Source organism: Salvelinus namaycush, chromosome 24 (genome assembly GCF_016432855.1).
Source record: "Salvelinus namaycush isolate Seneca chromosome 24, SaNama_1.0, whole genome shotgun sequence".
NCBI classification, from domain to species: domain Eukaryota; kingdom Metazoa; phylum Chordata; class Actinopteri; order Salmoniformes; family Salmonidae; genus Salvelinus; species Salvelinus namaycush.
Genome location: NC_052330.1, coordinates 22013582 through 22032045, shown reverse-complemented (window position 1 = coordinate 22032045; position 18464 = coordinate 22013582). Strand labels below are relative to the sequence as shown.

Below are 18464 nucleotides of genomic sequence, written 5' to 3'. Positions count from 1 at the left end.
CAGACGAGAGGTGACGCCAGAGGGGTAAAAACTTGCGCCCTTTACAACCCAACCTATACCTCTATAACTACCTCACCCCACCCTCTAGATTTTTTTACAGGGGTTGGTGTTTATTGCTACGTTTGTTTTAGTGTGTTAGACAAAGTCCCTCTGAGGGCTGTTATAAAGCTCCGTCTAATAACTAATCATACAGTATTTTACAATCACGCATTAATAGCAATTACATTTCTTTTTTTCCTTCTGATATAAATGAATGTCCAGTAATGGGAATAGATGGGTCTGTTCGATGGGAGTCTTGCTGAATAGTCATGGCCAGGGTATCCCTACCTATCAGAGTAGATGACGGAGCATGCAGCAGCAGAAGGGTGTGAAGAAGGGCTGCACTGCTCACTATCTGCATATCTTAATCACAAGCATTGACATTTCCATCTGGTTACCTAAGCTGCTAGCCATTCTTCTAATGCCGTATTTATTAGCTTTATGTTACATTATCAAACACACTCCCTTGCTTTTATACATTTGCTCATGCTTAAGAAACACACACATATGCACATGGACCACACACACACACGGCCGCCCACTCTCTCGTCTCTGGCGGGGTTGTTGACTTGAGTCCAGGCCAGACGTGTCACAAATGAAAAGTCTTCCTCCATTTACTTCTTAATTTATTATTTCTTCCGTGCTTCCAGACATGTGACATTCTGACTAGCCCTGGGTTGTCTCATATGGAGACTCCTGTGGGGCTCACTGCTAGTCTGGAGGCTAACCTTCTTACACTACCACAATTATGAATAAAATAATCATTCAAAAGAAGAAGAAAAAATGAATAAATATATATACACTGCTCAAAAAAATAAAGGGAACAGTTAAACAACACAATGTAACTCCAAGTCAATCACACTTCTGTGAAATCAAACTGTCCACTTAGGAAGCAACACTGATTGACAATAAATTTCACATGCTGTTGTGCAAATGGAATAGACAAAAGGTGGAAATTATAGGCAATTAGCAAGACACCCCCAATAAAGGAGTGGTTCTGCAGGTGGTGACCACAGACCACTTCTCAGTTTCCTATGCTTCCTGGCTGATGTTTTGGTCACTTTTGAATGCTGGCGGTGCTTTCACTCTAGTGGTAGCATGAGACGGAGTCTACAACCCACACAAGTGGCTCAGGTAGTGCAGCTCATCCAGGATGGCACATCAATGCGAGCTGTGGCAAGAAGGTTTGCTGTGTTTGTCAGCGTAGTGTCCAGAGCATGGAGGCGCTACCAGGAGACAGGCCAGTACATCAGGAGACGTGGAAGAGGCCGTAGGAGGGCAACAACCCAGCAGCAGGACCGCTACCTCTGCCTTTTTGCAAGGAGGAGCACTGCCAGAGCCCTGCAAAATGACCTCCAGCAGGCCACAAATGTGCATGTGTCTGCTCAAACGGTCAGAAACAGACTCCATGAGGGTGGTATGAGGGCCCGACGTCCACAGGTGGGGGTTGTGCTTACAGCCCAACACCGTGCAGGACGTTTGGCATTTGCCAGAGAACACCAAGATTGGCAAATTCGCCACTGGCGCCCTGTGCTCTTCACAGATGAAAGCAGGTTCACACTGAGCACATGAGCACATGTGACAGACGTGACAGAGTCTGGAGACGCCGTGGAGAACGTTCTGCTGCCTGCAACATCCTCCAGCATGACCGGTTTGGCGGTGGGTCAGTCATGGTGTGGGGTGGCATTTCTTTGGGGGGCCGCACAGCCCTCCATGTGCTCGCCAGAGGTAGCCTGACTGCCATTAGGTACCGAGATGAGATCCTCAGAGCCCTTGTGAGACCATATGCTGGTGCGGTTGGCCCTGGGTTCCTCCTAATGCAAGACAATGCTAGACCTCATGTGGCTGGAGTGTGTCAGCAGTTCCTGCAAGAGGAAGGCATTGATGCTATGGAGTGGCCCGCCCGTTCCCCAGACCTGAATCCAATTGAGCACATCTGGGACATCATGTCTCGCTCCATCCACCAACGCCACGTTGCACCACAGACTGTCCAGGAGTTGGCGGATGCTTTAGTCCAGTTCTGGGAGGAGATCCCTCAGGAGACCATCCGCCACCTCATCAGGCATGCCCAGGCGTTGTAGGGAGGTCATACAGGCACGTGGAGGCCACACACACTACTGAGCCTCATTTTGACTTGTTTTAAGGACATTACATCAAAGTTGGATCAGCCTGTAGTGTGGTTTTCCACTTTAATTTTGAGTGTGACTCCAAATCCAGACCTCCATGGGTTGATAAATTTGATTTTCATTGATCATTTTTGTGTGATTTTGTTGTCAGCACATTCAACTATGTAAAGAAAAAAGTATTTAATAAGAATATTTCATTCATTCAGATCTAGGATGTGTTATTTTAGTGTTCCCTTTATTTTTTTGAGCAGTGTGTGTATATATATATATATACACACACACACACACTACCGTTAAACTTTGGGGTCACTTAGAAATGTCCTTGTTTTTGAAAGAAAAGCACATTTTTAGTCCATTAAAATAACATCAAATTGATCAGAAATACAGTGGAGACATTGTTAATGTTGTTAATGATTATTGTAGCTGGAAACTGCAGATTTTTAATGGAATATCTACTTAGGCGTACAGAGGCTCATTATCAGTAACCATCCCTCCTGTGTTCCAATGGCACGTTGTGTTACCTAATCCAAGTGTATCATTTTAAAAGGCTAATTGATCATTAGAAAACCCTTTTACCATTATGTTAGCACAGCTGAAAACTGTTCTGCTGCTTAAAGAAGCAATACAATTGGCCTTCTTTAGTCTAGTTGAGAGAGTACTCTAGAGTACTCACGAATGAGTACGAATGTACAATGCCTTTCTTAAAATCAATACACAGAAGTATATATTTTTAAACCTGCATATTTAGTTAAAAGAAATTCATGTTAGCAGGCAATATTAACTAGGCAAATTGTTTCACCTCTCTTGCGTTCATTGCACGCCGAGTCAGGGTATATGCAACAGTTTGGGCCGCCTGGCTCGTTGCGAACTAATTTGCCAGAATTTTACGTAATTATGACGTAACATTGAAGGTTGTGCAATGTAACAGCAATATTTAGACTTATATATGCCACCCGTGAGATAAAATACGGAACGGTTCTGTATTTCACTGAAAGAATAAACGTTTTGTTTTCGAAATTATTGTTTCCGGATTTGACCATATTAATTTTTTATTTTATTTCACCTTTATTTAACCAGGTAGGCTAGTTGAGAACAAGTTCTCATTTACAACTGCGACCTGGCCAAGATAAAGCATAGCAGTGTGAACAGACAACAACACAGTTACACATGGAGTAAACAATAAACAAGTCAATAACACAGTAGGGGAAAAAATTTGTCTATATACATTGTGTGCAAAAGGCATGAGGAGGTAGGCAATAAATAGGCCATAGGAGCGAATAATTACAATTTAGCAGATTAACACTGGAATGATAAATCATCAGATGATCTTGTGCAAGTAGAGATACTGGTGTGCAAAAGAGCAGAAAAGTAAATAAATAAAAACAGTAAGGGGATGAGGTAGGTAAATTGGGTGGGCTGTTTTACAGATGGACTATGTACAGCTGCTGCGATCGGTTAGCTGCTCAGATGTTTAAAGTTGGTGAGGGAAATAAAAGTCTCCAGCTTCAGCGATTTTTGCAATTCGTTCCAGTCACTGGCAGCAGAGGAAAGGTGGCCAAATGAGGTGTTGGCTTTGGAGATGATCAGTGAGATATACCTGCTGGAACATGTGCTACGGGTGGGTGTTGTTATCGTGACCACCATTAATGACTTAAGGCTCGTATTTCTGTGTGTTATTATAATTAAGTCTATGATTTGATAGCACAGTCTGACTGAGCGGTGGTAGGCAGCAGCAGGCTCATAAGCATTCATTCAAACAGCACTGTCTTGCATTTGCCAGCAGCTCTTCCATTGCGCTGTTTATGACTTCAAGCCTATCAACTCCCGAGATTAGGCTGGCAATACTAAAGTACCTATTAGAACATCCAATAGTCAAAGGTATATGAAATACAAATGGTATATGGAGAAATAGTCCTATAATAACTACAACCTAAAACTTCTTAGCTGGGAATATTGAAAACTCATGTTCAAAGGAACCACCAGCTTTCATATGTTCTCATGTTCTGAGCAAGGAACTTAAACGTTAGCTTTTTTACATGGCACATATTGCACTTTTACTTTCTATTCCAACACTTTGTTTTTGCATTATTTAAACCAAATTGAACATGTTTCAATATTTATTTGAGACTAAATTGATTTTATTGATGTATTATATTAAGTAAAAATAAGTGTTTATTGTTCATTCAGTATTGTTGTAATTGTCATTATTACATATATATATATATATATATATATATATATATATATATATATATATTTTTTTTTTAAATATATATATATATATGTAAAAATCGGCACGATTAATCGGAATCGGCTTTTTTTGGTCTTCCAATAATCGGTATCGGCGTTGAAAAATCTAAGTCGGTCGACCTCTAGTTTTGGGTGACAAGCCACATTTCTTCAGCCTCGTTCTGTGATGTGTACGCCCAGGAACTTAAAACTTCCTAACTTCTCCACTGCTGTCCCTTCAATGTGGATAGGGGGGTGCTCCCTCTGTTGTTTCCTGAAGTCCACGATCATCTCCTTTGTTTTCTTGACGTTGAGTGAGAGGTTGGTTTCCTGACGCCACACTCCGAGTTCCCTCACCTCCTCCCTCTAGTCTGTCTCGTCGTTGTTGGAAAGTCCAGGACCCAATTGCACAGGGTGGGGTTGAGACCCAGGGCCTCCAGCTTGATGATGAACTTGGAGTGTACTATGGTGTTGAATGCTGAGCTGTAGTCAATGAACAGCATTCTTATATAGGTATTCCTCTTGTCCAGATGAGATGGGGCAGTGTGATGGCGATTGCGTCGTCTGTGGACCTGTTGGCGGTATGCAAACTGAAGTGGGTCTAGTTTGGCCAGTAAGGTGGTGATATAATCCTTGACTAGTCTCTCGAAGCACTTCATGATGACAGAAGTGAGTGCTACGGGGCGGTAGTCATTTAGTTCAGTTATCTTTGCCTTCTTGGGTACAGGAACAATGGTAGCAATCTTGAAGCATGTGGGGACAACAGACTGGGATAGGGAGCGATTGAATATGTCCTTAAACACACCAGCCAGCTGGTCTGCGCATGCTTTGAGGATGCGGCTAGGGATGCTGCCTGGGCCAACAGCCTTTCGAGGGTTAACACGTTTAAATGTTTTACTCACATCAGCCATGGAGAAGGGGGGGGGGGACGCAGTCCTTGTTAGTGGGCCGCGATGGTGGCACTGTATTATCCTCAAAGCGGGCGAAGAAAGTGTTTCGAAGCGTGACGTCTGTGACGTGGCTGGATTTATTTTTGTAGTCCGTGATTTCCTTTAGACCCTGCCTTGTGTCTTGTGTCTGAGCTGTTGAATTGCGACTCCACCTTGTCCCTGTACTGGCTTGTTTGATTGCCTTGCGGAAGGAATAGCTACACTGTTTATATTCAGACATATTCCCAGACCTCTTTCCATGGTTAAATGCGGTGGATCGTGCTTTTAGTTTTGCGTGAATGCCGCCATCCATCCACGGTTTCTGGTTAGGGTAGGTGTTAATAGTCACAGTGTGTACAACATCTCCAATGCACTTTTTTATAAAAGCACTCACCGAGCCAGTGTATAGGTCGATGTTGTTCTGATGCTGACCTCAACATATTCCAGTCCGCGTGATCAAAACAATTTTGAAGTGTGGCTTCCAATTGGTCAGACCAGCGTTGAATGGTTCTCGTCACTGGTACATCCTGTTTGAGTTTCTGCCTATAAGACGGATGGAGCTAGATGGCATCGTGGTCGGATTTGCCGAAGGGAGGGCGGGGGAGGGCTTTGCATGCATCGCGGAAGTTAGAGTAGCAGTGGTCGAGGGTATTGCGCATGCGCAATCAATATGCTGGTAGAATTTAGGTAGTCTTGTTCTCAAATTTGCTTTGTTAAAATCCCTGGCTATAATAAATGCAGCCTCAGGATGTATGGTTTCCAGTTTGCATATAGTCCAGTGAAGTTCCTTGATGGCCATCTTGGTGTCTGCTTGAGGGGGAATGTACACAGCTGTGACTATACATGATGAGAATTATCTTGGTCGGTAAAATGCTGACACTTGATTGTAAGGAATTCTAGATCGGGTGAGCAGAAGGACTTGACTTCCTGTATGTTGTTATGATTACACCATGAGTCGTTAATCATAAAGCATACACCCCCTATCTTTTCCCAGAGAGGTGTTTATCTCTGTCGGCGTGTTGCATGGAGAAGCCCGGTGGCTGAACCGATTCTGACAACATATCCTGAGAGAGCCATGTTTCTGTGTTTCCTGTCGACGCCATCATAATGAGTGAGAGGCATCACTTCAGACCCAAGTTTAATCCCAGGCTGTGTCACAACCGGCCATGAGCGTGAGTCCCATAGGGCGGCGTCCGGGTTAGGGGAGGGTTTGGCCGGGGGGGCTTTACTTGGCTCATCGCGTTCTAGCGACTCCTTGTGGCGTGCCAGGCGCCTGCAGGCTGACTCCGTCATCAGTTGAACAGTGTTTCCTCCGACACATTGGTGCGGCTGGCTTCCGGGTGCTTTTTCGGAGGACGCATGACTCGACCTTCGCCTCTCCCGAGCCCGTTGGGGAGTTGCAGCGATGAGACAAGATCATAATTGGATATCACGAAATTGGGGAGAAAAGGGGTTCATTATTTTTTACATTAGCATATCATGCTTTGCATACAAGCCAGGGGCTAGATACACCTGGCAATGAAGCAAGCCTAGAGTGACCTAAATTGATAAGCAAAGAGGACGGGATGGTAATCTTGGAGAGGAAAGAGATGCTATGGGTAGTAGAGCCGATGTTTCTCTGGTTTTCATCATACAGTGCTTTGTGGCATTGGATAATTACTCCTCGATGCACCAGTCCTAAATGTGTTCAGATTCAGAAACTTTGAGTTGTGCCGTCTCTAGACAATTAATGTGCATTGCAGGAGTATAAAAGTACAACAAGCATACTCAGTGTTTAATTGATTAAAGGAGTTTTCTCTTTCCTCAGGTGGGGAGATCTTGGGGGAAGTCTCACCTCAAGTGGGCGTGTCCAGGTACGGTATATTACACACCGTACACACCTAAGCAAGCGGTGGCTGTTGACATGGAAACCTGAAGGTGGAGATGATGCACGTCTTTTATCAGCGCCCACATTCAAATGTTTTGTTGTTGCTGAGCTCTCCTCTCCTATCTTCAGACAGGTGTGTTGAGGACGAACTGTGTGGACTGTCTGGACCGTACTAACACGGCCCAGTTCATGGTGGGGAAGTGTGCTCTGGCCTATCAGCTCTACGCTCTGGGCATGATTGACAAGCCCAAGCTGCAGTTCGACACGGACTGTGTTAGGTAAAACCCTACTCTACTCTCGCCTCTGAGACTCACTTAAACATTTTCTAAAAGTTGACATAAGTAATTAGAAAATGCTGTTGACATCTCTGACCTTGTGTGACCTTTACCCCCCTCCCCAATTCAGGCTGTTTGAGGAACTGTATGAAGACCATGGGGACACCCTGTCTCTGCAGTACGGGGGCTCCCAGCTGGTCCACAGGGTGAAGACCTACCGGAAGATAGCCCCCTGGACACAGCACTCCAAAGACATCATGCAGACCCTGTCCCGTTACTATAGCAACGCTTTCTCAGGTAGACACGGACACACTTTTATCTCACCTTTATTTAACCAGGTAGGCCAGTTGAGAACTAGTTCTCATTTACAACTGTAACCTGGCCAAGATAAAGCAAAGCAGTTCGACACATACAACACAGAGTTACACATGGAATAAACAAACATACAGTCAATAACACAAGAGAAAAGTATATATACAGTGTGTGCAAATGGAGTAAGATTAGGGAGGTGAGGCAATAAATAGGCCATAGTGGTGAAATAATTACAATTTAGCAATTAAACTCTGGAGTAATAGATGTGCAGAAGATGAATGTGCAATTACAGATGCTGGGGTGCAAAGGAGCAAAAAAATAAATAGCAATATGGGAATGAGGTAGTTGGGTGGGCTTTTTACAGATGGGCTATGTACAGGTGCAATGATCTGTAAGCTGCTCTGATAGCTGATTCTTAAAGATAGTGAGGGAAATATGAGTCTCCAGCTTCAGTGATTTTTGCTATTCGTTCCAGTCATTGGCTGCAGAGATCTGGAAGGAACGGCGGCCAAAGGAAGAGTTGGCTTTGGGGGTGACCAGTGAAATATACCTGTTGGAGCGCGTGCTACGGGTGGGTGCTGCTATGGTGACCAGTGAGCTGAGATAAGGCGGGGCTTTACCTAGCAAGGACTTATAGATGACCTGGAGCCAATGGGTCTGTCGACAAATATGAAGTGAGGGCCAGCCAACGAGAGCATACAGGTCGCAGTGGTGGGTAGTATATGGGGCTTTGGTGACAAAACGGATGGCACTGTGATAGACTGCATCCAATTTGCTGAGTAGAGTGTTGGAGGCTATTTTGTAAATGTCATCGCCGAAGTTAAGGATCGGTAGGATAGTCAGTTTTACGAGGGTATGTCTGGCAACATGAGCGAAGGATGCTTTGTTGCAAAATAGGAAGCCAATTCTAGATTTAATGTTGGATTGGAGATGCTTAATGTGAATCTGGAAGGAGAGTTGGCAGTCTAACCAGACACCTAGGTATTTGTAGTTGTTCACATATTCTAAGTCAGAACCGTCCAGAGTAGTGATGCTAGACGGGCGGGCAGGTGTGGCAGCGATCGGTTGAAGAGCATGCATTTAGTTTAACTTGCAGTTGGAGGCTATGGAAGGAGAGTTGTATGGCATTGAAGCTCGTCTGGAGGTTTGTTAACACAGTGTCCAAAGAAGGGCCAGAAGTACACAGAATGGTGTCTCATGCTCGCAAGCACACACATGCACACACACCCACATGCTCACACACACACACACATTATCTGTCATAACAAAAATACTTTTACCATTGCAAATTCTTTTCAGGCATCCTGATTTTAGGTAGTCTCTCTTGACAGCCCTAGTTTGAGATTTCTTATGTAGGTAGTAGTGTCTCCGAGGTAACGGTGCCTTCGAGGTATTACCACTTCATACCACTCACTCATCACCCCAGTATTGTTACTACGGCAACACACTCACTCAGGATCCCTCTATTCCCCCTAAATACACACACACACACATACTCCATTCACCCCTGCCCTGTCCTTATGACACCACTGCTTACTCATCCACTAGTGACTCTTCCTCTTTCCTTACCCCTCCTCATCCCCTCACCCCCTCCTCATCACCTCATCCTCTCCCCTCCTCACCTCATCCTCTCCCCTCCTCATCCCCTCACCCCCCTCATCCTCTCCCCTCCTCATCCCCTCACCCCCTCCTCCTCATCCCCTCTCCCCCCTCCTCATCCCCCATCCTCACCCCCCTCCTCATCCACTCTTCCTACCCCCCTCCTTTTCCACTCTTCCTGCCCCTCCTTTTCCACTCTTCTTTCTCCCCTCCTCACCCCCTCCTCTTCTCCCGCCCCCCCATCTTCTCCCGCCCCCTCCTCTTCTCCCGCCCCCTCCTCTTCTGCCGATTCCTTCATCTTCTCCCGCCCCCCTCTTCTCCCACCCCCCTTCTCATCCACTATTCCTTCTCCCCTCCTCCGCTTCTCCCGTCCCCCTCCTCATCCACTCTTCCTTCTCCCCTCCCATCCACTCTTCCTTCTCCCCTCCTCACCCCCTCTTCTCCTGCCCCCCTCCTCTTCTCCCGTCCCACTCCTCATCCACTCTTCCTTCCCCCCCTCCTTATCCACTCTTCCCTGTCCCGTCCCCCTCTTCTCCCGCCCCCTCCTCTTCTCCCGCCCACCTTCCCTTCTCCCGCCCACCTCCTCTTCTCCCATCCCTCTCCTCATCCACTCTTCCTTCTCCTCTTCTCCCGCCCCCCTCCTCTTCTCCCGCCCCCCTCATCCACTCTTCCTGCCCCTCTTCTCCCGCCCCCTCCTCTTCTCCCGTCCCCCTCATCCACTCTTCCTTCTCCCCTCCTCACCCCTTCTTTTCCTGCCCCCCTCCTCTTCTCCTGCCCCGCCCTCTTCTCCCGTCCCCCTCCTCATCCACTCTTCCTTCTCCCCTCCTCACCCCTTCTTCTCCTTCCCCCCTCCTCTTCTCCTGCCCCGCCCCCCTCTTCTCCCGTCCCCCTCCTCATCCACTCTTCCTTCCCCCCTCCCATCCACTCTTCCTTCTCCCCTCCTCACCCCCTCTGCTCCCGCCCCCTCCTCTTCTCCCGTCCACTCCTTATCCACTTTTCCTTCTCCCCTCCTCCTCTTCTCCCGCCCACTCCTTATCCACTTTTCCTTCTCCCCTCCTCATCCTCCTCCCGCCCCCCTCCTCTTCTCCCGCCCCCTCCTTATCCACGCTTCCTTCTCCCCTCCTCACCCCCTCTTCTCCCGCCCCCTTCCTCATCCACTCTCCCTTCTCACCCCCATCCTCATCCACTCTACCTTTTCCCCTCACCCACCCACCCACCCCCCCACCTCATCCCCTCCACTTCTCCAACTACTGTTGAACCATTGCTCCCACTACCTCTATGCTCTCTCTGTCAGATAATGTGACCCCCCCCAACTCCTTAGTTACATTTCAAATAAAATCTATAATGAGTTTGCAGACCCAGCGTATGGCGAGTGGCAACCTCATAATAATGTCATACATCATGTGATGTTTACACAACCTATCTCTCTCCCACGGGATTACACACACGCACACAGTTTGCATTAGTGGAGACTAATTGCTGTAAATTATTCTGGTAGAGAAACACTGTGTAGAGAGCTATACATTATCCCCCTTCACATCAGTCTTCAGCATTGCCATAAAGACCCTAATAAATCAACCACTGTAAATGTGTCCAGTACTGATTTATTTATTGTATTTCCCAGCTACATTGTTTGAGGACACGACATTGTGGGGAAGAGTTAGAGCAGAGGGGTGGAACCATAGAGATCCTATTAATTGACTATTCTAATTCTATGGGTAGAACTCTATTGCCTTGGAATACTTCAGAACGGAGTATATAAAACACAGGAAAATCTACTATACACAGCACTAAGTGCATCTCGTTGTGTTCTTGGCTTAGAAGTGTTCCCTTTCTCCCTTTAAATCCCAGTCTCTCGACATCTTAGTTCACAGCCCTTTGCTGTTCAGAACACTGTAGACACGGGGTTGATTAGAAGGCTTGCCCTCGTCTCGGTGTCCTACATCTCCTGTTGCTGGAAGATTTAACAACAGAGCTGTAGAAACCCTCCTCGGTCTCCCAGAGCACTATCTTCTGAATCACCCTCACACGTACAAAGATCCACAGTCACACACGCATGCATTACATTTGCATGGACACACACACACACCCTCGCCCACCTCCACACTAATTATGATGAAATTAGGCTTCCTTCACGACGTTGAATTATACATCCTCATGACATCCCCCAGTGTAACATTCAGTCTACCAGCACCACAGGACCCATATCCTGGTAACGATAGGGCGGTGCACAATTGGCCCAGCGTCGTCTGGGTTTGGCCGGGGTAGGCCGTCATTGTAAATAAGAATTTGTTCTTAACTGACTTGCCTAGTGAAATAAAGGTTAAATTAACAAACAAAAAAATATCTCCCTTCAGTCACACTGACACTACAGGGGACAAAATGTCTTCTCTCCTCTTCAACTAACACATTACTTCCTGTCTCCCTCAAACTTTAGTGAGGAAAGTGACCCTGGAGTGTTTTACTGGGGACCATGTTTAGTTTAACTCAATCCAAGTGAATCATGGGAATAATCCAGTCAACAGTAATTGTCTTAATTTTACTGGACCCCAGGAAGAGTAGCTGCTGCTTCGGCAGCAGCTAATGGGGATCCATAATAAATACAAAAACAAAACAGTTAGGCTTAAATGGAGAAATGGTATTATTGGAATATGGAGGAAAATAATTGTTTATTTTGGATGAGATTATTATTATCTCTGTTATTGCGTCCTGATCTTTTTATATAAAAATCTTCCATGCCTCCCTAGGTTGATGTAATTTACCTTGTGTTGACTACACACGCACACACACACACACACACACACACACACACACACACACACACACACACACACACACACACACACACACACACACACACACACACACACACACAGTCATCTGATTGTGGTGGCAATGAAACTTTACTGTTCTCTAGTTCAGGATGAAACTATCCTCATTGTTATTAGTGTTCAGAAATGACGTACACCAGAACCCCAGGCGTCATATAAGATATCCACAATGAGATCTGCTGGGGCCTGGCTGCAATGGAGTGAGTAGGAGAAAAGAGGGCCTCGGGGGCCTGTGAGAGGATGAGGGGCCACTCTAACTCGTTCGTTCGCTGAGTGGGAATCAGTTTGATGTCAGTGTTGTGGCCAGGTATTTGTTAGTGAGCGTGTGTGTGTGTTAGCACGTTCAAGACTAACGTTCCACACTAAACCCACCCTTTTGCCCTTTTGGGTTTGAGTAGAGCATTTCATCAAGAGTCGACACAAGAAACTCCTCTTCTCTTTTGGCTGCAGAAGTCAATTGCAACATCTCTGTGTGTGATGTCGAGTGGTGAGTCACTGTCTTCCTCTGTCCTCACACACCCTGCTCTCCCTGCACCAACCAATGTCTGTCATCAGGCTAATATAGATACAGGATCATTTTGATTGGCCAGTAACAGTTAGACTGAATGCTGGTTAACCCAGATGTGTCATCTATGCCTGATGGTTAGTACGACAGAGCTGACACTTATCCCACCCTTAAGCGTCCATCATTGTTCTAGAATATTGGTATGTTGACGTTCATACTTTTCGAATTCTCAGCGCAGGTCAAGCTGCACTACATGTCCAAAAGAATGCTTGTCGAACATCTCATTCCAAAATCACCTCTTCTGGGAAGGCTTTCCACTAGCTGTTGGAACATTGCTGCAGGGACTAGAGCATTAGTGAGGTCGGGCACTGATGCTGGGAGATTATGCCTGGCTCGCAGTCTGCGTTCCAATTCATCCCAAAGGTGTTCAATGGGGTTGAGGTCAGAGCTCTGTGCAGGCCAGTCAAGTTCTTCCACATGGATCTCGACAAACCATTTCTGTATGGACCTCGCTTTGTGCACTTAGTCTGTACAGTGTCAAACTGTTGCCACAAAGTTGGAAACACAGAATGTCATTGTATGCCATATGTCATTGTGTGCTGTAGCGTTAATATTTCCCTTCACTGGAACTAAGGGGCCTAGCCCGAACCATGAAAAACAGCCCTAGACCATTATTCCTCCTGCACCAAACTTTACAGTTGTCACTGCATTGGGGCACGTAGCGTTCTCTTGGCATCCGCCAAACCAAGATTCATCCGTTGGACTGCCAGATGGTGAAGTGTGATTCATCACTTCAGAGAACGCGTTTGCACTTTGCGGCTGAGCCGCTGTTGCTCCTAGACGTTTCCACTACACAGTAACAGCACGTTGACTGGGGCAGCTCTAGCAGGGCTGACTTGTTGGAAAGGTGGCATCCTATGACAGTGCCACGTTGAAAGTCACTGAGCTCTGCTGTATGGCCATTCTACTGCCAATGTTTGTCTATGGCGATTGCATGGCTGTTTCCTCGATTTTATATACCAGTCAGCAACGGGTGTGGCTGAAAAAGCTGAATCCACTAATTTGAAGGAGTATTGTTCTCCAACTGTCAACACATTCAAATGATTCGAGGACATGTACCGGAGCCACGCTGTTTGGGAATTGTGGGGAGGTGCGCATTCGGGCGTAGCTATGTCACAATGGGACACGGGACTAACGCGTCTTACCATCTGTGGACTATGATTTACGCTTCATCCCTCACAGCACTCGGTTCCCAAAAAGATGGAGAGAAAAAAGAAAAGAAGAAAGAAGTGAAAAGGCCAAACTACTGTGCCACTGAGGATGGGATCAGACTGTCACAGTGCTTATTTCCCATGATTGCATTTCCTTTTCCTCTTATGTTATTGTGTTGAGTCACCACCCTCGTTGTCGTCACTAATGCTAAAACAACTCATTTGGTTTTTCTTACTGTAGCATCTCTCTCCTACCCCTCTCAACCCAACAGTCTGTCTCCCTATTAGACTATTCTGAACTCCATCTTTCTTCTTAACTGTAATTGAGGGTTTTTATTCATTCATAGGCTTACTCTTGTTTATTTTACTTTGTTCTTCAATTTATGGCAAGATGTTGAAAGAAGATTGGACTAACTGACATAAGAGAGAAAGAGCTGTTACATGTTCTTAGCTGAGTCTGTACAGTATCGTGTCCAAGTTGAATGTTGGAACATTGTTAGAGCTGAAAACGTCTGCAATTCAATCTGTTCTAGGCGGCACATTTGTTTTCTGGCTAAAGTACATACAGTGCATTCGGAAAGTATTCAGACCCCTCGACCTTTTCCACATTTTGTTACGTTACAGCCTTATTCTAAAATTGATTAAATAAAACATTTTCCTCATCAATCTACACAAGTGAAAACAGATTTTATTTACAAAAGTATTCAGTACCTTTGCTTTGAGACTTGAAATTGAGCTCAGGTGAATCCTGTTTACATTGATCATCCTTGAAATGTTTCTACAACTTGATTGGAGTCCACCGGTGGTAAATTCAATTGATTGGACATAATTTGCCTATATAAGGTCCCACAGTTGACAGTGCATGTCAGAGCAAAAACCAAGCCATGAGGTTCAAGGAATTGTCTGTAGAGCTTCGAGACAGGATTGTGTCGAGGCACAGATCTGGGGAAGGGTACCAATACATTTCTGCAGCATTGAAGGTCCCCAAGAACACAGTGACCTCAATTTTTAAATGGAAGAAGTTTAGAACCACCAAGACTCTTCCTAGAGCTGGCCACCCTGCCAAACTGAGCAATTGTGGGGAGAAGGGTCTTGGTCAGGGAGGTGACCAAGAATCCGATGGTCACTCTAGCAGAGTGGAGATGGGAGAATCTTCCAGAAGGACAACCATCTCTGCAGCACTCCACCAATCAGGCCTTTATGGTAGCCAGCATGAAGCCACTCCTCAATAAAATGCACATGACAGCCAAAAGACACCTAAAGGACTCTGACCATGAGAAACAAGATTCTCTGGTCTAATGAAACCAAGATTGAACTCTTTGACCTGAATGCCTAGCGTCACGTCTGGAGGAAACCTGGCACTATCCCAATGGTGAAGCATGGTGGTGGCAGCATCATGCTGTAGGGATGTTTTTCAGCTGCAGGGACTGGGAGACTAGTAAGGATTGAGGGAAATATAAATGGAGAAAAGTGCAGAGATCCTTGATGAAAACTTGCTCCAGAGCACTCAGTACCTCAGACTGGGGTGAAAGTTCACCTTCCTACAGGACCAAGACCCTAAGCACAGCCAGAACAATGCAAGAGTGGCTTCGGAACAAGTCCCTGAATGTCCTTGAGTGACCCAGCCAGAGCCCGGACTTGAACCCGATCTAACATCTTTGGAGAGACCTGAAAATAGCTGTGCAGCGACGTTCCCCATCCAACCTGACAGCTTGAGAGGATCTTCAGGGAAAAATGGGAGAAACTCCCCAAATACAGGTGTGCCAAGCTTGTAGCTAAAAACCTGTTTTTGCTTTGTTATTATGGGGAATTGTGTGTAGATGGAAGTGAGAGAAAAAAACGATTTAATCCATTTTAGAATAAGGCTGTAATGTAACAAAATATGGAAAAGGTTAAGGGGTCTGAATACTTTCCGAATGCACTGCACAGTATTACCAACAGTTGAATGATGTTCCAAGCTCTGTGCTTTCTGTTCACTGAGGACGAGTGACTAATAATGTTTTAACATGACATAATTACTGTAGATGACTAACAAACCTCTAGTAGCTTGATCTAATTCCCTATAGTATTCTATAGATAGTAACTGGCATTTTGATATGGGCTGCATTTACTGTTGATGGGTAGTGATTCGATAACCATGCTGTAAAGCTTCAAGAATATAGTCATAACCCCACTTTGTAAAATTATGCAGTGTATTCAGGACCCAGTTTCCCGATAGCGATGGAACTTAGGCTTACGAGTGTTTGAGCGATGCATCGTTCCTACAACCACCGAAGATGTAACATGCGTTTCCCAAAACTCCACACAGAGAGAAGTGTGTAGTTGAGGCATGTGATCGAAAGACAAGCAGCGCTGCTCTCGGATCAGCTTCCTCAGTTAAAATCTTGGCCTACCTTAAAACATTAGGAGAATAATTCCACAATACTGACAACAGATCAGCTTCTAGAGAGATATTATCACCTATGGTTGCAAATATTGAGGCGACTTATTGTAATGCTCATAGGCATTACCCTATAATTACCATGTAAAAATGTGCACATGCTACACCATGAAATATATTGAGACACGATTTCAGACTGTAGCCTACAATGAGCAAAATACAACTCAATTGAATTAGCATGAAATGTATTTCAATAGGATTGATTGAAATATATAGGCCTGTAGTCTATACAGTTCTCTTTTAATGCGGTCATCTCGGTTTTCATTTGAAGCATCTTTTTATCCTTGGTTGGCAACAGTTGCATAACAAAGACATTGGTGACTTTGTATTTGTGATCAACTTCGTTCCACGTTACTTTTAGTCCTTAGGCAACTTCTTAATAGAACAGGTATAAAGCCCAGGGACCTTCTGCCTTGTAAATCTCTTTGAAACGTCAGGTGTCTTTCTTGGAAACTGATGTGTACGGCCTGTGCACCTGTCAGTGGTGACTGAAGCATGTGACAAGATGCAAAATGGTCGGTTTCACGGCAATACTTGTTTTGCCTTTCTACCTTCTTTCCTCTGGGTTCCTCCCATTCTTCTTTTTCTCCCCCTCATCATCCCTCTCCTCTCACACTGTTCCTGATGATACAGGCTGTTTGTGTGGGTCAGGGACGGTGTGTGATTTCAGTCACACAGGCAAGGCTAATGTTTTTATTTAGTCATTGCCCCAATATTACTCTTGCCTCACTGACTCTCAAGGTCATGTCACACTTTTGGCCGGACGTGAGCTTTGGAGCTCACCTGTGTATGATGTCATAGGGTCCTTCACTAAAAATGTCATGTTTCATGATGGAGACCACACACACACACACGCCAGCTCCACAACTGTTTTTCAAAGTGTTTCCCTTGAGCTGTAACCCCTTTCTCAAAACAACAGTTATTTAAAGTATATAACTGAGAAGGACAGGTATAGCATTGACATCACATTCTACATGCGGAATCTATTGCATCTGTGGAGGATGTACAGAACAGAGAAACAATAGTGTTGAATTAAAGGAACACAAGCTCTAACACACACACACACACTAACCTGCCTCCAATGTACAATTAACACACCGAGCACACACACACAAATGTAAAAACACATGTTTTCTTCTCCTTGATGTTTGTGGCTGCGTGTATTCCTCCATAGTGTGACATTAACTCCTTATTTATTTATTGAATATGATGAAATTTACTTCTAGAAATGACCAGGGAGAGAGATAGAAAGAGCCTGTAATTGCTGCCAAACACCCTGGTTTTGCAGCTAATTACCCGCCTTGGCCCTTAAGTGCATTAGTACGGGGCTGCGCAGCAGAGAGGGAGGTGTGGAAACCTAATCAATCACACCTCGCGTCACCACAACATGGTACAACACATGACACGCAGACGACCGAACGCTGATCTCTGCAGCACCCATCTGCCACACCTCCAAACCGTCTGGTTGTAATGATGTTTTCCCCTCAGTGATCCATTCATCACAGGAGTCCCTGGAGCCTTTAATGTACATGTAGTTGTATTAGATGATTTATCTTCCTCTCTCTCTCTATCCTCCTCTTCTATTTTATCTGTCTCCAAAATGACCGTGTGGGCACCTTAAAGTCCTTAGTCTGATTTAAGGTCAAATCTGAGCCAACTGACCAACACTACAGAATAATTACATTTACTTTCTGTTACTGTAGAACATTTACTTTCTGTTACTGTAGAACATTTACTTTCTGTTACTGTAGAACATTTACTTTCTGTTACTATAGAACATTTACTTTCTGTTATTATAGAACATTTACTTTCTGTTATTGTAGAACATTTACTTTCTGTTACTGTAGAACATTTACTTTCTGTTACTGTAGAACATTTACTTTCTGTTACTATAGAACATTTACTTTCTGTTATTATAGAACATTTACTTTCTGTTATTATAGAACATTTACTTTCTGTTATTGTAGAACATTTACTTTCTGTTACTGTAGAACATTTACTTTCTGTTACTGTAGAACATTTACTTTCTGTTACTGTAGAACATTTACTTTCTGTTACTGTAGAACATTTACTTTCTGTTACTGTAGAACATTTACTTTCT

General features: G+C 44.9%; 1 protein-coding gene across 3 annotated transcripts in view; it reads left to right on the top strand.

The window, feature by feature from the left end:
- fig4a (FIG4 phosphoinositide 5-phosphatase a) overlaps nt 1-18464 on the top strand; it is a 104536-nt gene that overhangs the window by 45173 nt on the left and 40899 nt on the right. For all 3 annotated transcript variants that reach the window (XM_038962328.1, XM_038962327.1, XM_038962326.1), the window contains 3 exons: nt 7131-7176; nt 7320-7468; nt 7596-7762. In XM_038962328.1, coding sequence (XP_038818256.1) covers nt 7131-7176; nt 7320-7468; nt 7596-7762 — 362 coding nt within the window. The remainder of the gene's footprint in view (nt 1-7130; nt 7177-7319; nt 7469-7595; nt 7763-18464) is intronic.